Genomic DNA, 24,992 nt, shown 5'->3' on the forward strand with positions numbered 1-24,992 from the left:
TGGGTATCTCCACCTTATGATGAGCTCATGGAGCTGACCTCTCCTAAGGCATGGGAGTCACTGGAGGCTATGGAACCTGTCCCTCCGAAGCTGAATAAGTTCATCTCTGCCCCGATGGACAAAGCCTTTTTGACCAAAGGAGTGTCTGTTGATGCCATGGTGGTGGCTGCAGCCACCAAAAAAGAAGTGTCTGAAACATTCGCATCTATCCATCCTCCTAACAGAGATTCTAGGACCATGGATAGATATGGGAAATGCATGTTTAGTTCAGTGACTTTTTCTCTGCGATCGCTGAACTATTTAACCCATTTTATGAGACTGCAAAGAGATCTCCTGAAAGAGCTAGGAGATGCTCTCCAGGGTACGGTAGCTGCAGGGGTTGCCGACAATATCAACACACAGCTCGCTACCCTAAACTCTGTTGTAAACTCATCCATGCATCTCGTGTCTTATGCAGCTGATGGTTCGAGTAGAGCCGCTAGTTCAGGCATTGCTCTGCGGAGACCAGCCTAGATGCGTCTCTGTTCCTTTGTGGAACCCTTTAAGTCTTCCTTTATCAACACCCCCATTTGATGGCTCATCACTATTTTGGCCTAAAGTAAAGGAAACTTTAACCAGGTGTGAGCATGAAGGCAAGACGCTCTCTGCCGTTGGAGTCCATTTTTCTACCCCTGCTCGGCCCTACCCCAAGGGCCCTAGGGGAGGGAAAATGTGGTTCCGAAAAGCACAGGGAGCCTTTCAGGACATACATGGAGAAACCCCCTCTAGAGGCAGAGGAGGGGCTTATAACGGAAGACGCCGCCCACGCGGCAGAGGGGGTTCACAGCAACAGGGCGACAGAGGCCAGTTCTCTGGTCAGCCCTACCAGCGCTCCTGAAAGGGGGCCCGGCTGTTCGGCTCTGGAGGCAGTCGGGGGTCGCTTGTATTTGTACCCAGAAGCCAGGCTAAACATAACATCAAATACATGGGTACAAAGCATTATTTCCAGAGGATATTTCATACAGTTCTCTTCCCCACCTACTCCTGTAAGCAGAATCCCAGACGTTCCACCCAATCTCAGGGAAGAAGCAATCGTAGAGGTCCAAAAATTGCTAGAAAAAAGTCATCCAACCAGTCCCAGCAGACCAAGTTGGATTCGGAACTTGCTCAAGATTCTTTTTGGTACCAAAGAAAACAGGGGACTGGAGACCTATCTTGGACCTCAGCAGACTCAAACAATTTGTAAAGAAAGAGAAGTTCCGAATAGTCACGCTTCAGTCCATTCTTCCCTTCCTAGGGAAAGGCGATTGGATGTGCTCCATAGATCTCAAGGACGCGTGCTATCACATCAAGATGAACAGACGCTCCAGGGGTCACCTGCGTTTCTGGCTGGGAGCCAATCATTACCAGTTTCGAGCCCTGCCCTTTGGTCTCACTACAGCCCCCAGGGTATTCACCAAATGCATGGCAGTGGTCATGGCTCACCTGAGATTTCTAGGATTCCAGGTGTTTCCATACCTAGATGACTGGCTCCTCACTGCTACCACCAGGCATCAATTGACTCAGGCAACACAATATACTCTGACACTCTGCCATCAATTGCATTACAGTCAACTTTGAAAAGTCTGCCTTATTGCCATTGCAGCATACCGTTTTTATAGGAGCAGAGTTAGATACCTCAACCACCACTCTGTCTTCCAATCGAAAGAGTCTCACTTCTTCGCCAACATGTCATCTCACTGGTGTCAAAGAATAAAGCTACAGCAGCAGAGGTCTTGAAGGTACTAGGGTTGATGGCGGCAGCAGTCCTGGCTGTACCACTCGCAAGGATGCATATTTCAATCCTTTAATGGCTCCTCTTCGCTCAGTGGTCCTTCCAAAAGCTACAGATGCACTACACGATTCTCATCACAGATTCTTGCAAGAGACTTTCAGTGGTGGTTGACGTCTCTTAATGTTACAATCAGAAGACCCTTTGTCCCATCCCCACTGTGTCCATGGATGCTTCCCTGATAGGGTGGGGGGGGGGGCATTTTCAGGGAAAGACTGTCCAAGGCACATGGACGGATCAAGAGTCACATCTGCATATCAATGTTCTGGAGTTGAGAGCACTACTTCTGGCTTTGCAGTACTTTCAGGACTCTCTTCCTCTAGGGACAATTGCAATTCAGAAGGACAACATGTTAGTGGTCTGGTACTTGAACAAACAAGGTGGAACCAAGTCTTACCCCCTTTGTTGAGAAGCACTCAGGGTATGGCAATGGGCTGTGTCGTCCCACCGTTTTCTGATAGCAATGCACATTCCGGGGAAATTCAATGTGATAGCGGACAAGCTAAACGGGGCAATACTGTTGCCTCATGCGTGGTGTCTCAGCCAACGAGTTGCAGATCTGATTTTCCGCAAATGGGGTCAGCCTTGCTGCGACCTCTTTGCCAGTCGCATCAGTACCAGATGCAGAAGCTACTTTGCCTTAATACCACCTCTGGGACATTCCCCGAGAGACGCACTTGTACAAGATTGGCCTCTGGGTCTCCTATATGCATTCCCACCTATTCCATTCATACCCAAGGTTTTGCAGAAAGCAAAGTCACTGGGAAGGACAGTTATCCTCATAGCTACCTACTGGCCTCGACAGATTTGGTCCCCCTTCTTTCACCATCATCTACTGGAGGATCCATGGATCCTAGACACAGTTCCGGACCTTCTGACACACCCGTTAGGGGACCTCTATCCTTCACTGCAGTCCCTAAAACTGACTGCTTGGCTAATCCACTTCCCTTAATTGCCAGGCTTCATTCGCTCTCAGATGATACAAGACAAATCCTTTTGTCTTCTCACAAGCCATCCACCAGGAAACTGTACCAGAGTAAGTGGAACAGGTTCTCAATTTGGGCCAATTTGCAGAAAATCGACCCTTTCTGAGCTCCTCTATCGTCCATTTTAGCAGCTGCCACAGTTCGAGTCCAATTAGCCGCCATATCAAATTTCCACCTTGGATTCGATGGGTTGAATGTTATGAGCCTTAAGTTATTTAAGGCTTTTCTTAAAGGTGCCTTTCACATGAGACCTCCTGTCAAAATTCCTTATTCTCCCTGGAAGTTGAATTTTATGCTGTCTCAAATTATTCTCCCCCCTTTCGAACCAGCATCTTCTTGTGATCTCAGATATTTGTCCTGGAAGACTATATTTCTGGTAGCCATTACTTCTGCCCGCAGTGTCAGAACTTCAAGCATTATCTGTTAGGCCTCCTTACATGATTTTCCTTGCTGATGGAGCATCTCTCAGAACAAACCCCTCCTTTTTGCCTAAAGAGTGTTCTGAATCCAATATCAATCAAGTCATTGAGCTGCCAGTCTTTTTTCCCAACCACTCTAACAAATTGGAATACATGCTGCACAAACTTGATGTACACAAACAGCTCAGATGTTATCTTGACAGAACTAAGGATATTAGAAAATCAGATCAACTTTTTGTATCCTTTTCGGAAGCCAGAAAAAGTAATCCAGTGGCTAAAACAACTTTATCTAAATGGTTATCAGATTGCATATCCTTTGTTTATGCGAATGCTAGCATGCCATTGACGCACAACCCTAAGGCTCATTCTACCAGAGCCGTTTCTACGTCTTCTGCCTTTCAAGCTAAATTGCCCCTTGACAATATTTGTGCTGCAGCCACTTGGTCCAAGCCTCATACCTTTATCACACTTTACAAAGTAGATAAGGCTTCCAGGGACAGGTCTTCCTTTGGTTCCATGGTACTGAAAAACGTACTTCCATGAGCCACCCAAGATTGAGGCTGCTAGGGACGCTACCCATCAGTGAGAATAAACGGCGAGATTTAACAACTTCACATAAAGAAGTTATGTACTTACCATAACGTTCCATGTGAGTTGTTTATCTCTCCTTTATTCTCACGTCCCTCCCTCCTTCCCCCTCCTGGCTGACAGTTGACTTAGAGGCTAGTACCATCCTGGTTATTCAATACTTCTTCTTCCCCTTCGGGGAGTGCTTCCTTGTAGAAATAAATAAAAGGGTATATATACTCGCAGCAAACAAGATCTGAGGTAATTCCAGCAGTGCATTGTGGGATAAGGGGCTTGGTCTTAAGCTACTGGCAAACCTTGAGCTTTGCTATCGGCCCTGTCAGTGAGAATAAAGGCGAGATAAATAACTCACATGGAACGTTATAGTAAGTACACAACTTCTTTTTTTTTTTGACACATGGTGACTTTGAAGTTCATTATAATAGTGAAAGACTGGAAATGCCTCCACAAGCATAATCTAAAGAATTTGTTGTTGGTTACTGTTGTTTGGGGTGGGGGATGGGTGCTGTAACAGTAGCACTACTATTGTCAAGTTGTGAGAGTTCTGCCATCGAAAGGAATTCCCTCCCTTAGTGAACTCGGTATTGAAATTCTGACCTGCAGAGAACAAATTGCTTGACTTCTGGCTTTCTTTAACATCCACCAAGGTTTCCTTATGTGCATGCAGCCTTGCATGTTGAACAAGAAGAATGTAGGATGAAATGTACCACAGCACCCTGAAGTATTGTCTTGCCATTATACCTGGAAATGGAATGCCTTCTTGCACCAATGTTCTGATGATCTGAATCTTGTCCTGTTGTGCTGGAACTAGATTTAATTTCTTGCAGTTTATGGTTATACTGACTGAAAGTCCTACAATGATCTCCAAATGCTGTTGTCAAAGTTCCTCTGTCTGGGTCATAAGACAGTCATAAGGAACACAGCTCTCAACTTTTACCAAAACTTGAAACAAAGTAAAAAAAAAAAAAAAACAAATACGGAAAAGTCACCAAATTAGGGATATTTTAAATGTTGGCACTATTATCTTAGTAAATTTCAAAATGATTTCCAGTTTTAGGAGGAATTAAAACAATGAGTACCAAGGTCACACACAAAAAAGAACCAGTAAAAACTAAAAGAAAAATCTAGCCAAACTAGACTTTTCACTGCGTGATTCCCTGAAACCTCTTGCATTAGAGGCAACATGGGATATATAGAAATGACCCCTCAGGGGGGCATCAAGTATTTCAGCTATATGGCAATTCTGAAGGTCAATAACTTTTTCTTTAAGTCTGTTGCGGTCAAATTCAGACCAATAAAGCCGAATCCCACTAGCAGCGGACATACATGTTTCGACCTTCTTACGGCCTCATCAGCATAGCATTAGTGAATGTTTGGCTAACATTTGGAAACAGGGTTGTCATACCCAACTGATCCCATAACCATTAGGGTGACTGCAAAATATCCCAAATAACAAACATAAACAATGTTTTTTTTTCTGTGTGACCTTGGTACTCAGTAAAAACATAAAGAAAAATCTAGCCAAGCTAGACTTTTCACTGTGATTCCTTAAAACCTCTTGCATTAGGGGCAACATGGGATAATATGCAAGTAAAAACGTAAGGACCTTGGGTGTTTCAGCTAATGTGGCAGTTCTGAATGTCCACGACTTTTTTCCTTTTTAAGTTTATGGACAAATTCAGGCGAATAAAGCCAACCCCCATTAACTGTGGGGCATGCATGTTTCAGCCTTCTTATGGCCTCATCAGCACAAGTTTTTAACTGAATGGTTTTCATACCAACTAGGGGAATGCTGGGTAACCATTTGTAATGTCAGGAGATTGCTAGAGTGAGTCCTGCAATATGGAGACTGAATGGCTTAAAGATTGGACTTACATATACCAAGTCCGTGATGCAGTTTCTAAGAATATTCTTGTTTCCCCAAGGTAAGTCAGTCAAGGAGTTGATGTATACAAGTTTGGGGGAAGGGTGGCTTGCCACCTCCCCCTCCAAAGAAGCTTTAAGGAGAAAAGTGATTTTCAAAATTTGCTGCTCTTCCATGTTTTGGCATATTTCGATAGGGAGCCAGAAAATTAGCCAAGGCACTGTAGAACTTCCCCTGCTATTTTTTTCAGATAGGTTCCATAGGATTTTTTTTTTTTTACATCTACCTGAGATACCACCAACTCAGCTAGCTGGGACCTTTGTTTAAAGTGTCTACTTCAACCCTTCCCCACACTATTCTTACTGCAGTCCCTCAGCTTGTGCACTATTCTCTGTTCAAGCCACTATTACATAATACTTACCACTGTAATTTCCTAAAAATTGGTGACTGTCTTCTTAAATAGCAACTCTCCACTGTTGTGGCATATGCTTGTACTACTACAGAGAAGGAGAAATGCCAAGTAGTATAATCACAGTTGGCCAGGCCAGTGTCTGGTTGAGTAGTTTTTTCCTGGTTGTGGTATTCACACACTGCTGAAACTCCCGGTTTTGGTGTGTGTGTGTGTGTATATATATATATATATATATCTATCTATATATACACACACATATATATATATATATATATATATATATATATATATATATATATATATATATACACACACACACACACACACACATCTTTATTGAATTATCACTTTCGACACAGGCAACAAACATGTATATAAATGAAAACAAACCATACTGACATTTTCAGTTGCAAATATACATCACATATAATCTTCTATACAGTTATCAGTCAGATTATACTGCTCATTCAATTCCTGGTTTCCTTTAAACCTCTTTCCTCCTCAAGCACTGAGATGCATGCTCCTAACCTTTTCTAAATATCCCACTTCCACTTTTTTTTTTTTTTAAGCATTGTTACTATACTTATTACTTCTAGTACAGTTGGTTTAGACTTTGATTTCCATTTGCTAGTAAATGCTTTTTTTGGTTGCCACCAGAAGTAAACTCGGTAAGGCCTTACTATACCTAGGCAATTCCGATTATTATCGGAGCACAAGAAAATAATTTCCTTAGTTACACCAATTTGCTCACCTAGTATTTCTAACAGAATCATCCGCAGGGAAATTTTAAAGTCTGCCAACTCATTACACACCCAAAAATATGTTCCCAATTACCTTTCTTCCCCATCTCACCACCATTTGTAATCTACCAGAGGAACATTTCTTTGGAGTCTGCTTGAGGTATAAACACACCTATGCAAATACTTCCAGGCAAAAATCTACATCTTCTAGACTTTGTTGCATATTTGGGAGCCATAAATATATCTTTCCATTGTTTCTTTGTGAACTGCTCATCTAATCTCTCTTCCCAGTCCTTTCTAGCTTTCTCTGATACCTATAGTTATGCAATATTTTATATTCCCTACTAATTCTCCCTTTTTTAGCGGCAGTTTCTGGTGTATATTCAACTAAAAACTCTACCAGTGTTGGTCCTTCACATAGGATCCACCAACTCCTTTCTCTTTGCCTACTCTACTCTGACATGCACTCAACTGATCAAACACCTAAACACCTACATATGTAACATGACATAGTAGCACCTTTCATACACATGTACAAGTACTCTTAACATTACAAAAAGAAACTGCAGCACTGTCTTCATTAACCACAGTAACAAATTCCCCCACAGACAGTCATGCACAGTCTTACAAATGTCTTTAGCAGTGGGACAAGCCCCTCCACACCTCTTAAATAACCCTCGCACCACACTTACTGTAATAGACACACTCCACTGTCACACAAAAGCTTAGTTACAGAATAAGTACATCACTGCATTGTGTTATTGTACTGGACTGCAGCTGGCTATGTATCCCTTATGTTGACCAGCAGGGCTCAGTGCAGCGCACTCTATCAGCTGTGCATATGATCACCTGGGAAATTTGACCTTCCAGTCGACTAGTACCCATTTTGACCACTTTACACATATAGTGTGTGTGTAAAAGAGCAAAGTAAAATCAGTAAAAATATTGAACACCTACTTAAGAGTTTTGACGAGTCATGTCATTCACCAATCATGTTTTCTTAATAGTGAATGCTTTTATGATTTTTACCATTTATCAATTAAGTGCTGTAGAGCATAGAGTCTGTAATGCTTCAGTGTCTGTCAGCAGTTCTGAAAATGTGCGACACTCTGCCTCTGCAAACGATTGACATTCTGTATCTGGAGCTCCTCCTGAAAGGTTGTTTTGTAACTTTGCTATATTCAACATCATTTATGACTTGCAACCACTGTGATCCTTTAACTTTTGTGACAGTCGTGGTATATAGACTGCAAAGTAATAAATGTTTTCAATAAAGTATGTACCTTAACTTTTGTGTGACACACATTGAAAGTATTCTAACATAAGTAAAGGCATTTGATGGGTAGTAATACTGTCTTGATTTCCAACATTGGAATGCGATACACAAGCTTCCATTCTGTATGATAAATAGCAAAGCAACTCTTTCAAACCACTTGTAGTAAATGTACAATGCAGAATATATATTAACATATGCATAAATGTATTTTTTTATTAAAGGAATCAGAAGATGGCAAAACATATTTTGTTAAACTCCATGCATCATGGGATGTGTTGTGTACGTATGCTGAAGTATTAAAAATCAAGTTACCTATCAAGAAAAATGACATTCCTCCTTCTCGAGAAAATCCCCTGGACTATTTATTTAAACCATTTAGATTGCCAAAAGATGTGATGAATCCAGAACCAGATTACTTCACTGCACCTTTTAATAAACAGAGACAGGAGCTGTTTCATATTGAAGACAAGGACACATTCTTCACACCTTCTGTACGAAATAGGATTGTGAGTACCAAAGTATTTTATTATGTAGTGCTTTAAATTTAAAAAATACTGATTTGTCAAGGGACTGTCCCCCATTTCTAGCAGTATTTATTAAAGGCAAACAGAAACTAATTTTAAAGTGAAAATTTATGTTTATTTTAAATTAGCACAGAATTATTTTCTAATTTTTAAATTTTAGTTTAGTAGCTTTCTTATTGCTTCCTTTTTTTTGGGAAAGGACTCACCATAGTGGCAAAATAAACGAAACATGGTACGTTCAGATTGTGAAATATAATGTACATACCCCATTTCAGGGCAGTGTCTGAAATGCTAGAGGTGTGTATCTGTTTAAGTGGACACAGACTCACACAAAACACACTGTATGCATGTCCATACATGTATGTGCCCTTGTAATGGTTATGTTAAATCGCATCCATAAGGCAGCAGTATATAGATATGGAAAATGTTCTTTGTGTTTCACTGTTGCAGTCATCTTATCCCTGCTGTGGTAGTTCTCGGCTGGTCTGAATACTAGAGTCAATGTTTTTTTCTGTTGGCTACCATCGCCTGTAGTCTGACGTCAGGCCATCAGTGCTATTAAGCAAGGCAGCCGACATCATTACATCAGTTTTTCTTGCCGTGGAGCCCGTAGCAGAAGCAGTTCACATGAATGCCAGTCTGTCTCTACCAGAAGTTTAATTTCAGCTGAAAACGTCTAAAGCTAAATACCCCATTGGGGATCCTTTTTTCTTGCACTAACCGATGTCTGAAAAAGTTAATTGTCTCACCTGTGGAAAGCAGATCCCACACCGAGACTTCCATTCTTACTGCATCACTTGTTTAGGCCCAGACCAGGACGTCCGCCGTTGCTGGATGTTCTTCGTGTTTCACTGTTGCAGTCATTACATTTGGGTAATCTGCTGGCAGGTTGCCCTCAGTCTGCCTGAATATCAAAGTTTTGGGTCCTGCGTCAGTTGCTGTCTCCTCTTCCATGACGTCAGGTCGTCAGGGGTATAAAACATGCAGCCGACGCCATTTTATTCAGTCTTTCTTGCTGCGCGGTGTCCGAAGCAAAAGCAGTTCGCAAGTGCCGGTCGGCTGACTCCTGAAATTTTCACATTCAAGTTTCAGAACCGAAGTCTTCAACTAAAGCCAAGTACCCCATTGGGGAAACTTTTTCTTGCTCCTTACCGATGTCAGTAAAAGTTAATTGCATTATTTGTGGGAAGCAAATACCTCATAAGGATTTTCATTTGTACTGTATTCCTTGCCTAGGCCCAGATCATAACGTGCCTTGCTGTTGGTTTTGTGCTAGATTTAACCAATGCACTATTAATCGTCTGTATATTTTTGCATCAAAATATTTTGGATCCAGATTTAATTACCCTGAAATGTCGTCGGATAGCAGTTCGACTACCGGAGTTCACAAAAAAGGCAAAGAAAAAGACAGAGACAGACCGTCAAGGTCCAAAACCGACGAAGCTTCTCCTAAGCCAGTGGCTGGTTCGCCAGTACTCAGTGAGGCACTTTCACAGCCCCTGATAACCCACTACTTTTGAGTTGCAGGCCTCTGAGTATTGAAACCGTGTCTCTCTCTCTTGGATGGGTCCGGAGCTGCTGAACAGGCACCGGCTTCTGAGGGTGTTTTCAGGCCTCAACATTTCTATATAAAACCGATGCCAGCTTCAAAAACAAAAGCAACTTCTAATTGTAAAAAAAGATGCATGAGCCACGTGCTCAGGCCCCTATGCCTAAAAAACAGATGATCAGAATGGCTGAGGACTTAATTACCTTGATCAGGGGTTCCCAACTCCCCCCCCCCCCCCCTGCTTAAGAGGCCTAGGCAAGACACTGACTATGAATCTTCAGATTAGGTTTCTATTTCTTCTGATTCCTCTTGTGATCATGTGATCAGGAATTTTCTATACCACCCTATGAGGATTCAGATGCAGCAGAATCCATCCCATCTGTATCTCCTGTGGATTATTCTTTTGGAGAAACCTTGAATACTTTAAGGGAACATTTTCATTGGGAGAGTCAGGATTTCTCTGAATCAAAAAAGAGGCTTGGGGATTGCATTCTTCTTCCTCAGTATAGGCCTTTGGCTATACCTCCTGTATTAGACATTGTTGATGTGTTTTCGAAATCAAGCATGGCTCCTGATTCCCTGCCTCCGGCTCCTAGTAAGCCAGACAGATATAACAGGGTTCCTGACTCCCACAAATGTTTATTCACAAATCCTGCTGCTGATCCTGAAACTATCTCACAGGTCCCAAGTGTGTAAAGGCCTCTACAACCAAAAATCCTACCCCCTCTGATAGAGATTCCAGGGTGATGGATAGATGGGGAAAGAAGGTTTATACGTCTGCAACCTTGTCCGTTAGGGCCTTAAACTGCCAGTTCCATATGCTTAAATATCAACATGGGCTTATTGAAACAGAAAATTATGTTGATTTCTGATTATGTGGAAAATAAATAATTACAGGAATTATTGCAGATTGGAAAGCATACTTTTCAATGTGGTTTTGATTCCTTGGAGGCCTCTTGCAGGGCCGCAGTTACTGGATCTGTGATTAGAAGGCATGCTTGGCTCAAGGAGCAAAATCTGTCTGATCATGTTAAAGCTAAATTGTTGGATGCACCTTTACAGCATGATACTCTGATAAGGCAGAAGAGGTTTTAAAGAAAATTGAAGATGAAGCTAAATCTATGCGAACTGTAAAAGATTTCTTACAAGTGCAGCCACCCAGATGCAGTAGGCACTGGCCTATTAAAAATTGGTCCTTTCTTGTGTCCAACAGAGCCTCAGAAGGCAAATCCAGGTACTCAAAAGGCTCTAGATACCAATCACAGGGTTCTTACAGGTCGAAGCAGTGGGGTGCCTCTACCTCCAAATCTGGAGGAAACAAAGCACAACCCTACAGTAAGCAGTCTCAATGACTTCCCGTTACCATCACCAAGCACTTAACTTTTGGCAGCCCCCTTGGGGGGAAAATTTGCACTTCATCCTCAAAATTGGTATTTAATTACCCAGGACAAGTGGGTATTACACATAGTATCCCAGGGGTACAGATTTCATTTCTTACTTTGCCAGTTCCAAACGGTTGGCCAGATCTGCCACAAAATCAATGGGCAGAGGCTCAGAAACAAGTTACGTCCCTCATGGATTCAACCAGTACCAGAACAGGAAAAAGGACAAGGTTTTTATTCAAGACTGTTCCTGGTACCCAGAAAAGACGATGCCTGGCATCCAGTACTGGACTTATCGATTTTGAACACGTTCTTGGACATTCCAGAATTCAAAATGCTGACTTTACAACAGCTACTGCCCATGCTGGGCAAGAATGCGTGGTTAGTGACTCTAGACTTAAAAGAGGCATACCTGCATATCCCAATAAGGGAATTGTGCAGAAGATACCTCCGCTTCAAGGCAGGTTTTATGCCCTACCAATTCTCTGCACTGCCCTTTGGCTTATCTACTGTGCCCAGGGTCTTTACAAAGTGCCTGGCACCAGTAATTGCATTTTGCAGACAAAGAACCATACAAATCTATCCTTACTTGGACAACTGTCTCATTCAAGCAGAAAACCAGGACATTCTTCTTCGACATCTGGCGTTTGTAAAAAGGCTTCTAACATGCCTAGGGTACACAAACGAAAAGAAGTCACAACTGGTACCCTCTCAAAAAATTACATTCCTGGGTGCAAGCTTGAATACAACTGCCCAGATGGCTTACCTTACACCAGACAAACAAAGGCAACTGGCTATATACTTCAAACAGATGGCAACAAAAACCCAGTTATCTGCAAGACAAATTCTGCAGGCTTTGGGATTCATGGCATCCTGCATTCTACTAATTCCATATGCAAGACTGCATATGAGGAAACTTCAATGGTATCTAAAAAGTTTATGGAGTCAACATTGTCACAGTCTGGAAATGATGATTCCTCTCATTCCCTGCCTACAACAGGAGTTTCTTTGGTGGGCAGAGACATGTCACCAAAACAAGGGACAGTCTTTCACTCTACCCCCTACCACCCAAACCCTGACTGCAGATGCATCAGACTATGCTTGGGGGGCCCCACCTGGCAGGGAGATGCATTCAGGGCATATGTAACCCAAAACAAAAGCATCTGCATATCAACCAGAAAGAGATGCTAGCTGTTGAGAATACCCTGACAGCCTTCAAGGACTTACTTCATCCAGGACAACTAATGATTAAGACGGACAGCACCACGGTTATGTGGTACATAAGCAGTGGTACATAAGCAGGGGGGTACACATTCCTACCTCATTTGCAGACTTAGCCGTGGCATTGTGGGGCACAGCCTTGACTTACCAAGTACCTCTTCAAACACAATTCCTGCCAGGAAAACAAAATACTCTGGCAGACGACCTAAGCAGAAATCCTATGGACCCTCACGAGTGGAAACTGGATCCACAAGTCTTCAACATGGTAGCACAGAAATGGGGGACTTGGTACTTGCCTCAGATACCTCATCTACTGTCTCGGCAGAACAAACAAATTCTGCACACTCTGCTCCAAACCCTGAACCTGGCAGCATGGCTGATCATGTAATTATTCAAACAACACCTCTCAGTAAATCTGTGATGGATGTCATTTTGGAAGCCAGAAGGCCCTGTACTAGAAAATCTTATGCTGATAAATGGAAGAGATTCTGTGCTTGGAGCCAAGCACAAAGAACGGACACAGCAAAACCAAATATTCCTCAGATTTTACAGTACTTGACTGAGATGCTTGACCAGGGGCCTATCTTTTTCTTCAATAAAAATCCATGCCTCTGCCATCTTGGCTCATTATAACACGGAGCCTCCCATTTTTTCTCATCCTCTGCTAAAAGAGTATCTTAGAGGGGCCAAAAATTTAAAGCCTCCCAGATAATCACCAACTCCTGCATGGGACCTCAATTTTGTGCTGGAAAAACTCACCCTGCCTCCTTTTAAACCAGCGGCTACTGCGGATATAAAGTTTTTATCTTGGAAAACAGCTTTCTTTTTGGCAGTCACTTCAGCAAGAAGGGTTTCAGAACTACAGGTCCTCATGGCTGTGGAGCCCTTTATTGCATTTTACCCGGACAGGGTGTCCCTCAAGACCAATCCTTCCTTTATGCCTAAGGTGGTATCCAGTGTGGCTCCTAACCAAACTATTAACTTGCCAACATTTTACCCAAATCCGCAGAACAAGGGGGAGCAGATTCTGCATTCATTGGATGTACACGGACAACTAAGATTCTACTTAGGACCAAATCTCAAAGAAAGTCTGAGCAACTACTGGTGGCATTTGCTGCAGGATCAGAGGGGAAGGCTATATCAAAGCAGACTATTTCTAAGTGGATAAGCCACTGCATTCGTTTCTGCTACTTGCATCATGGTAAACCAGTGCCCAAGGGAATCTGGTCACATTCCACCAGGGCTGCCTCTACCTCAGCAACCTTTCTCAGAGGAGTTCCAACCAAAGACATTCTAGAAGCTGCTACTTGGAGCTCTGTTCATACTTTTACAAAGCATTATCATTTGCCTCTCTTCTCTAAGTCCAGGGCAGGCTTTGCCACTGCAGTTCTGCAGGGACTTATAGCCGCTCCTAATGCTATTTAGTTCCATCCTCCCATCCATAGCTTTGGGATTCTACCCACATGTAATGACTACAACAGTGAAACATGAACATAGTACAGTTGTGTATACTTGCCATAAATGTAGATGTTCGAGTGTATTCACTGTTGCAGTCCGGGTTACCCACCCGCCATCCCCCTTCTTTCTAGAACTTCTCTTTCCTTCACTGTATTCTAAAGCCTTTGTGGTGTATTTGCTTTTAGATGAAGGTAAAAGTTTATGTTGCTAAAAGTGCATTTACATATATATTGCTGTTTATTTATTTTTATATATATATATATATATATATATATATTTGCTCCCCATTTGGAGGGCACCTGACATCTGGGTCAAGAAAAACTGAATAAAATGGCGTCGGCTGCATGTTCTATACCCCTGATGACCTGACGTCATGGAAGAGGAGACTGCAACTGACGCAGGACCCAAGATTTTGATATTCAGGCCTACTGAGGGCAACCTGCCAGCAGATTACCCAAATGTAATGACTGCAACAGTGAATACACTCTAACATCTACATTTATGGTAAGTGTACACAACTGTACTTTTTGTGCCCTCTTTAATGTGAGACCCATTCACCATAGAGCTTTTTTTGTAGATATTTTCATTTTTCGTCTTTGCATTCCGATATGGCGTCCGTCAGCCAGCAATCTGTGGACATTCCAAAAAAAGTAGAGGTAAAGATAGAGACAGGCTAAGCCTTCTGATGACGCTACCGCTAAGCAGGTCATCACTTCTCTGGAATTCAGTAAGGCTCTTTTGCAGCCCCTGATGCCCGATTCGATATCTACTCAGGACTCTACCAAGACCCTTTGTCTGGTATGCCGCAGAAATCTTCTTCATCTTCCGAGCCTTTGGCTGTCTCTGCCTTGGTTGGGTCCAGAGCTGCGATGCAGGCACCAGTTTCCGAGGAGGCATTTTGTGCTACCGAATCTCGACAAAAATCGACGTCTTTACATCTGACTACCATTTCTCTCAGACAGACTGATTCTCTCAGGCCTAGAAGCCAGGCCACTCCTAGGAAATCTGCTTCTAGCCACCATGTTGCTACTGCTCCACCACCCCAAGAACAAATGCTTAAAATGGCGGAGGATCTCATCTCCCTTATCTGGGGTAGTCATGCCACAACTTCTAAAAGGGAAAGGCACCCTTCTCCAGAAATTGATAGAACAGGATTCTGAGGAATCTGACTATTCAGTTGCTGAAGAGGAACAGTGTCCTTTAACTGCTTATGAGGATTCAGATGCAGAGGAATACATCCCTTCTTCCTCCCCTCCAGAGGACCTTTCCTTTGGAGAAACCCTTCACTCTCTCGGGACATTTCCAATGGGAATCTCAGGACTTCCTACAGTCTAAGAAAAGACTTGGAGAGATTCTGGACCTGCCCCAGCATAGATCCCTGTCCATCCACCCTATTTTAGAAGTGGTGGATGATGTTTTCCATGAATCCAGCTTTACCCCTGACGCCCTCCCTCCTACTCCCAGTAAATCTGACAGGTACTACAGAGTACCGAATTCTCGCAAGTACCTGTACAGAAATCCTGCTGCAGACCCAGAGGTCATTACATAGGGACCTAAAGGAGCCAAGACTAATTCTGCCAAGAATCCTCTTCCTTCTGACAAGGACTCTAGAGCTCTGGACAGATGGGATAAAAAAATATACACATCTGCAACCTTAACCAACAGAGCACTCAATTGTCAGTTACGTATGTTCAAATAACGACACACTGGAACTATTAAAACAGAAAATTGCTACCCTTTCCTGACTGTGCCAATTCAAAAGTGTTAGCAGATTTACTGCACTCTGCTTGTCAAGTGGTCAAACACTCATTACAATGTGGATATGACACCCTAGAAGCCACTAGCAGGGCAGCAGTGACAGGATCTGTTATTAGGAAACATGCTTGGCTGAAGGAAGAAACCTCTCCCTGATCATGTCAAGTCTAAACTTATTGATGCACCCCCTAGATAAGGAGTGCTTGTTTGGGGGAAAAAGCAGAAGAGGTGCTTAAAAAGATGGAAGACAAAGCAAAATCTATGTAAACAGTAGTAGATTTATTTCCGGTTCAACCTCCCAGATTCAGCAGGAACTTTCCCAATAAGTACTGTGACTTCCCTACACCGGGCCAAGGTAAGCCCCGCAGAGACAGATCATCCAGGCCCCTATCCCAGGGCCAGCAGAGAAGCAAACAGACCACTTCCGTCTCTAAGGCAGGGAGTTCTAAGCCAACCTTCTATGGCAAATACTCACAATGACTCCCCCCTCCCGCCTCTGCCCTCCCTTCACTCATCAGAAACTAGGAGGAAGGCTCTCCCTCTTCAAAGACAGTTGGCTTTCTGTAATAAAGACCAATGGGTCTTAAAGATAATTTTTCAGGGATACAAATTCCCTTTCGGCGAACTCCCAGTTCCAAGAGGGTACCCAGACTTGCTTCCAAATCAGTAAGCAGAGGCATTGAAACAGGTCCAAACTTTCATATCCCAGGGGTCAGTAGAACCTGTCCCTTCAGATTAAACAGGCAAAGGCTTTTATTCCAGACTATTCCTTGTTCCCAGAAAAGAGAACACTGGGCACCCCATCCTGGATCTATCCATTCTGAACACCTCCCTGGTGAGCCCAAGATTTAAAATGCTAACTTTGCAGCAGCTTTTGCCTATGCTAACAAAAAATGCCTGGCTAGTGACCCTAGACCTAAAAGGTGCCTATCTCTACATCCCCATCAGGGACTCGTGCAGGAAATTCCTGTGCATCAGAGCAGGCTCACAGCACTTTAAGTTCTCTGCGCTGCCCTTTGGCTTAGCCACTGCTCCCAGAGTATTCACCAAATGCTTGGCCCCGGCCATAGCATTCTGCAGACAGAGAAGTATACAGATTTACCCTTACTTGGACAACTGCCTCATTCAGGCAGAGTGCAAAGAAAAGCTGCTCCAGGACCTTCTTTTTGTCAAATCACTCCAAGCCTCCCTAGGGTTCACCATCAAGAAAAAAATCAAAGTAAAACCCCACCAGGAAAATCATTTTCTTTGGAGCAGTGCTAGACACAGCATCCCAAATGGCCTTCCTATCTCCAGAAAAGCAGAGCTTCCCGCCTCTCTACTTTACCCAGCTGGCTTCCAGAAGTCCCCTCACTGCGAGGAAGTTCCTGCAAGCCCTAGGATACAGGGCATCTTGCATCCTTCTCATTCCGCTGGCCAGGCTTCACATGAGAAAACTAACTTTAATGGTATTTAAAGAACCTTTGGTGCCAGCACTCTTAGTCCCTAGAGATCTCTCTCCCTCTGATCTCATGTATAAGGGCCGAGTTCCTCTGGTATGCAGAGGCCTGTGCCAGAAACAAGGGTCTCCCCTTCATCCTCTGCACTTCCGGCCAGACCATCACCACCGACGGCTCAGACATTGCTTGGGCTGCTCACCTAGCAGGCAGGTGCACCCAAGGTCTTTGGGATGCCCAGCAACTTCACTTGCACATCAGTCAGAAAGAAATTATGGCAGTACAAAAGGCTCTGACATCTTCAAACCACATCTCAAGCCAGGGGTTCTCCTTATAAAAACAGCCAACACCACAGTAATGTGGTGTATCAACAAACAGGGGAACCAAATCTTACCCCCTCTGCAAGTTAAGCATGAGCCTCTGGCTTACAGCCACCTCCATGGATCTACACCTAATTGTCCAATACCTACCATGGGTTAACACCCTGGCAGACCACCTAAGCAGAAAATTACTGGATGACCCCTAACCCCCCCCCCCCCCGCATGGCAGCTTCACAGAGAAATCTTTTTGCAAATCACTCAGGAGTGGGGGACTCCGGAAGTGGATCTCTTTGCCTCACCTCAACCACCAACTGCAAAAATTCTGTACCAGGGAGTATCACCTCCTAGCGTGGAAGGTGGATGCCTTGATCTTCTCCTGGAACTCCCTCTTTGTGTATGCATTTTCTCCTCTGCCCCTTATTCCCAAGGGTACTGATCAAAATAAGGGAGGAGAGACCAAAGGCCATCCTCATTGCTCCAGATTGGCCCAGACAGCACTGGTACCCCTTACTGCACAGCCTGACCTGACAGACCCCCCCCCCCCCAAGCAGCTTCCCCTGATCTCAGACCTCTTGAACCAGGTGAGGAGGGAAGATACTGCAGCCAGACATACTCTCAGTATTTCAGTATGGCTTATATCTTAAAAGCTAACAAGGAGTCCTGTTAAGCAAACCAGTTCTAGACGTCATCACAGAGGCCAGAAGGCACAGCACCAGAAAATAATACACAGGGAAATGGAAAAGATTCTGCTCCTGGAACCAGTCCAAAGGGGCCAGTACCTCCCATCCATCCCCTTTATCTTGGATTACCTAGCCGAGTTGCTCAATAGTGGCCTCTCTTTCTCCTCTATTAAAATCCATGTCTCAGCCACTTCTGCCCGTTATGATTCTGACCCACCCCTCTTCTCTCATCCTTTGATTAAGCAATTTATCAGAAGGGCTTCTAATATCAGACCTCTCAGAAGGCCTGCCACTCCACCCTGGGACCTGAATTATGTTCTAGAAAAACTAACCTTACCTCCTTTCAAACCTGTTGCTTCTACAGAATTGAAATACCTTTCCTGGAAGACTGCCTTCCTACTAGCTATCACCTCAGCCAGAAGGGTATCAGAACTTCAGGCTCTCTTGGCTGTTGAGCCTGTCATTTTCCATGTAGGCAGGGTCCCTCTGAGGACTAACACCTCCTTTATGCCCAAGGTGGTATCTGATGTGACCCTCAACCAGGCCATACACCTACCCACCTTTTTTCCCAACTCTCAAAACAAGGGGGAAAGAATTTTACACTCACTAGACATGCACAGACAACTCTGATACTATTTGGACTGTACTAAACCATTCAGAAAAACAGACCAACTACTTGTCAGCTTTGCCCCTGGGGCAGAGGGGAAGCCCATTTCCAAACAAACCATTTCCAAATGGATATCACACTGTATCCATTTCTGCTACAGACTACATGGGAACCCCCCCCTCCCCAAGTCTGTCTGTACCCATTCCACTAGGGCAGCTTCCACTTCTACAGCCTTCCTCAGAGGAGTCCGCACATGGGACATCTTGGAAGCTGCCACCTGGACCTCTGTCCATACCTTTACAAAGCATTACCACCTACCTGTGTTTTCTAAGTCTAGGTCAGGGTTTGCATCTGCACTTCTGCAGGGCCTGCTTGACCCATGCCTAGGACTCTAACCTATCCTTCTACCCCTCTCCTCAGCTTTTGGGAATCCTCCCACAGGTGATGACTGCAACAGTGAAACATGAAGAACATAGTACAGATGTTCATCGTGCATACAGCTGCAGTCATCACACTTGGGTTATCCTGCCGTCAGGCGGGTCCTCGGTTGGCCGAATTCCAAAGTCTAGGTCCGGCGTCTGTTGTCGTCGCTTCCTCCCTGACGTCAGTGCGGCAGGGGTATAAAAGAGGCAGCAGATGCCATTTTCTTCAGTCTTTCTTGCCGCGCGATGCCCGAAGCAGAAGCAGTTCGCAAGTGCCAGTCGGCCAGCTAGCTCCTGAGATTTACGAACAGTATTTCAGCCGAAGTCTTCTTTAAAGCTAAGTACCCCGTTGGGGAAACTTTTCTTGCCTCAGACCGATGTCGGACAAAGTTAACAATTGCATTTCTTGTGGTAAGCAAATACCGCATACGGATTTTCACTCTTACTGTATACCTTGCTTAGGGCCAGACCACGATGTCTCGGCCTGCCGTTTTTGTGCTAGGTTTAACAAGCGCACTATTAAGTGCCGGGCAGAGTTCGCCCTTCATTATTTTGGCAAAAAATGTAATTATATCATGTCGTCGGATATACCGACGCCTGTTTCAGGCAAAAAACGCAAGGATAAGGACAGACATCCGAGGCCTGCACCGAGTACTGAGATCACGCTAAGGCCGACTACCGGTTCTCAGCGAGGCGCCTACGCAGCCCCCAGGTCGCAGCTTCCTCGGTCTCCATTCCCACTGCAGATACCGACGCCACTCTTGGCAGAGAAACGGAAAATTTAGCGAGGCCTGCCATTTCTGAAGGCGTTTTCAGGCCTACTACCTTCTCTATTAAATCGTTCTCTAAATCTAAAGCTCCAATGAAAATTAAAAAACAGGGTCCTCAGACCCCCTCTCAAGGCCCCATGCCTAAAAAATAGATGCTTAAAATGGCTGAGGATTTGATTACACTCATCAGGGGTTCCCAACCCCCCTCAGACAAAAGATCCAGGTTGGAGGAAGACTTCCCTTCCTCAGACCAGGCTTCTATTACCTCAGACCTTTCTGAGGACCAGGATTACGCCTATTCCCCATTTGAAGACTCTGATGCTGAGGAGTCTATTCCCTCGGTCTTCCCCCCCCTGAGGACTACTCTTTTGGGGAAACCTTTCATACATTGAGAGAGCACTTCCACTGGGAAGGCCAAGATTACTCAGATTCCAAGAAAAGGCTCAGGGAATTTTTGCTGCTTCCCCAGCATAGGCCCCTGGCTATTCCTCCTGTCTTAGATATTTTGGATGATGTGTACGCAGAAGCCAGTCTTAATCCAGACTCTTTACCTCCTGCCCCTGTTAAACCAGATAGATATTACCGGGTTCCTGATTCTCACCAGTTCCTTTATAAAAGCCCTTCTGCTGACCCAGAAACTATTTCTCAGGGTCCCAAGGGGTTAAGGCCTCTACTGCTAAAAACTCTTTACCTTCAGAGAGAGATTCCAGAGCATTAGAAAGGTGGGGGGAAAAGGTGTATACATCAGCCACTTTAACCATGAGGGCATTAAACTGTCAATTTCATATGTTAAAGTACCAGCAGTTCTTGCTATCTCAGCTGAAAAGCAAAATGACACAAACAGAACAACCAGATTTGAAAGAGTTGCAGGATTTGTTGCATGGAGCAGAACAAGTGGGGAAACGTACCTTACAGTGTGGTTTTGATGCTTTAGAGGCCTCATGTAGAGCTGCTGTCACGGGGTCTGTCGTACATAGACACGCTTGGCTCAAAGAGCAAATCTTACCAGATCATGTCAAAGCAAAGTTATTAGATGCACCACTACAAAAAGATGTATTGTTTGGTGTTAAAGCGGAGGAGGTACTAAAGAAAATGGAGGAAAAAGCGAAATCTATACAAACAGTTAAAGATTTCTTGCAGGTGCAGCCTCCACGCTTCAGCAGAAACTGGCCTTCAAAAAATTGGTCCTTTCCAGCCACGGACAGACCCCAAAGGGGTAGATACAGATGTCCAAGGGGTAGAGGACAACCTCAAGGATCTTACAGAGCTAGGCAGTGGCAAACACCAGCCCCAAGAGGTGGAAAAGATAGACTACAGTCATTTAGAAAACGGACACAATGACTTTCCCCTATGCCTGCCAAACAAAGCAATAATGGCAGCACCTTTGGGCGGAAAACTGGCCTTTTTTTCAAAAAAACTGGCACATTGTTACAAAGGACAAATGGATTCTGGATATTATAGACAGAGGCTACAGGTTCCACTTTCACACCCTTCCAAAAATGAGAGGCATGCCAAACCTGCCACAAAATGAATGGGCAGAGGCACAAAAACAAATTTCCTCTCTCATGGATATGAAAGCAATTCAAGAGGTACCTGCAAAAGAACAAGGTCAAGGTTTTTATTCAAGACTATTTCTGGTACCAAGGAAGGACAAAGATTGGAGACCCATCTTAGACCTGTCTATTCTAAACACATATCTAGAGGTACCAAAATTCAAGATGCTCACATTACAGCAGCTTCTTCCCATGCTGTGCAAGGAGTCTTGGCTGGTAACGTTGGACCTCAAGGAGGCATACCTGCATGTCCCTATCAGACAAGATTGCAGAAGATACCTCAGATTTCTTGCAGGTTCAACCCATTGTCAATTCTCTGCATTGCCCTTTGGCTTATCTACTGCACCCAGAGTGTTTACGAAATGCCTGGCATCAGTGATTGCTTTCTGCAGACAATGAGGAATACAAATCTACCCATATCTGGACGACTGCCTGATCCAAGCGGACAGCAAGGACATTCTAATGCAGCATCTGGCATTTGTAATAAAACTGTTAAACTGCCTGGGGTACACAGTGAACAAAAAGAAATCAAAACTAATACCCTCTCAACAGATAATTTTCCTGGGTGCCAGCTTAAATACAACGGCCCAGATGGCTTACCTCACGCCAGACAAACAAGGGCAACTGTCTCAATACTTCAACAAAATGGCAACTTTAACCAGGCTAACTGCAAGGAAAATCCTGCAGGCTCTGGGGTTCATGGCATCTTGCATCCTACTAATACCATTTGCAAAGCTGCATATGAGGAAACTACAATGGTACCTAAAAAACTTATGGTCTCAACACAGCCACAGCTTGGAAACAATTTTACCACTCATTCCATGCCTTCAAAAGGAATTTTTGTGGTGGGCTCAAGCATGCCAAAGAAACATGGGTCTCCCTTTCTGTATACCACAAGCAAGTCTGGAGAGCACACATGGCAGATCAGTGCATCCAGGGAAAATGGTCCCAAAAACAGATGCACCTACACATCAACCAAAAGGAGATGCTAGCTGTGCAAAATGCTCTTTATGACCTTCAAGGACCTACTGCATCCGGGCCAGCTATTAATAAGGACAGACAACACCACAGTCATGTGGTACATAAACAGGGAGGGACGCATTCATACCCCCTGTGCAGGCAAACTATGACCCTGTGGAACACAGCATTGGAATTACAAGTTCAACTGCAGGCACAATTCCTGCCAGGGAAGGAAAACACACTGGCAGACAACTTAAGCAGAATTGACAGACCCACACGATTGAAAGTTGCATCCTCAAGTCTTCTCAAAGATAACTCAAGCATGGGGACAGCCAGACATGGATCTATTTGCTACCCACAGAAATTACCAGTTGGAAAAATTCTGCTCAAGGACCTATCATCCACAGGCCTGGAAAGTGGATGCACTCTTTCAATTGGGCAGCATTGACATTCTATGCCTTCCCTCCTCTACCTCTACTGACCAAAGTCCTATTAAAAACCAGAGCAGAGAGGCCACAAATGATTCTCATGGCTCCAGACTGGCCACAACAGCACTGGTATCCTCTCCTAAAGAGCCTGTCACACTTACCACCATGGATCCTACCTCAAGTTCCTCTTCTGTTGTCTCAGCACAACTACAGGACCCTTCACAGCTAGCTCAGAACTCTAAATCTAGCTGCATGGAAAATATCTTAATTTGCCAACAGACTCTCCTCTCCAAAGAGGTACAGGATGTCATCTTGGAGGCCAGGAGACCCTCTACTAGAAAAACCTACTCTGCCAAATGGAAATGATTTTGTTCCTGGAATCAAGCAAAGGGCCAGAATCCTTGGGTAATAAATATACCTCAGATTTTACAGTACCTAGCTGAGATGTTACACAGTGGCCTTTCCTTCTCTTCCATCAAGATCCACGCTTCAGCCATTTCAGCACAATATAATACGGATCCTCCTTTATTCTCACATCCTCTATTGAGGCAGTTCCTCAGAGGGGCAAAAAATATAAAACCCCCACGGAAACCACCAGCTCCAGCTTGGGACCTCAACTTCGTATTGGAGAAGCTGACACTGCCTCCTTTTGAGCCGGCTTCTTAAGCAGAGCTACAATACTTGTCGTGGAAAACAGCCTTGCTTCTGGCTATTACCTCAGCACGCAGGATTTCGGAGCTACAGGCCCTCATGGCTGTGCAAGCATTCATCATTTTCCATCAGGACAGGGTTTCCTTACGAACCAACCCTACCTTCATGTCAAAGGTAGTATCCAGTGTGGCTTTTAATCAGACTATTCATTTACCTACCTTTTATCCAAATCCACAGAACAAAGGGGAGAGGCTACTACACTCCTTGGACATTCACAGGCAACCTCGTTATTACTTGGACAGAACAAAGTCATTCAGGAAATCTGAGCAGCTCTTTGTGTCCTATGCTACAGGTGCTCAAGGAAAGGCTATTTCCAAACAAACTATTTCAAAATGGATAGCCCACTGCATATGCTTTTGTTCATTTCATGGAAAATCAGTGCCTGCATACATCAGATCCCACTTCACCAGGGCTGCAGCTACCTCAGCAGCTTTCCTAAGGGGGGTCCCTACCAAGGACATTTTGGAAGCAGCTACTTGGAGTTCAGTGCACACTTTCACCAAGCACTGCCACCTTCCACTATTCTCAAAAACTAGAGAGGGCTTTGCCACAGCAGTCCTGCAGGGCATTCTAGCCCCTCCTAATACCGCTTAGTACCAGCCACCCTTACTTAGCTTTGGGATTCTACCCAAGTGTGATGACTGCAGCTGTATGCACGATGAACATAGTACAGTTTTGTACCTACCGTAAATGTAGATGTTCGAGTGCTTATACAGCTGCAGTCCAGGTTACCCTGCCTCCATCCCCTCTTAGGACAGGACTTATGACAAACACCTTTAACATACAACCTATTTGGGGTATTCCTTCATGGTGTATTTGCTTGCAACTACTGTTTTGATTTATTTACTTATGTATGTTTGCATAACATCATGTATTGCCTTCCTTTCTGGGGGCACCTGACATCTAGGGCAAGAAAAACTGAAGAAAATGGCGTCGGCTGCCTCTTTTATACCCCTGCCGCACTGACGTCAGGGAGGAAGCGACGACAACCGACCCCAGACCTAGATTTTGGAATTCGGCCTACCGAGGACCCGCCTGACGGCAGAATAACCCAAGTGTGATGACTGCAGCTGTATAAGCACTCGAACATCTACATTTATGGTAGGTACAAAACTGTACTT

General features: G+C 44.2%; 1 protein-coding gene across 4 annotated transcripts in view; it reads left to right on the top strand.

The window, feature by feature from the left end:
• ANO5 (anoctamin 5) overlaps positions 1 to 24,992 on the top strand; it is a 1,890,652-nt gene that overhangs the window by 943,443 nt on the left and 922,217 nt on the right. For all 4 annotated transcript variants that reach the window (XM_044082599.1, XM_044082600.1, XM_044082601.1 and 1 more), the window contains one exon: positions 8,317 to 8,601. In XM_044082599.1, coding sequence (XP_043938534.1) covers positions 8,317 to 8,601 — 285 coding nt within the window. The remainder of the gene's footprint in view (positions 1 to 8,316; positions 8,602 to 24,992) is intronic.

This window comes from Protopterus annectens, chromosome 9.part0 (genome assembly GCF_019279795.1).
Source record: "Protopterus annectens isolate FY-2018-M chromosome 9.part0, PAN1.0, whole genome shotgun sequence".
NCBI lineage: Eukaryota > Metazoa > Chordata > Ceratodontiformes > Protopteridae > Protopterus > Protopterus annectens.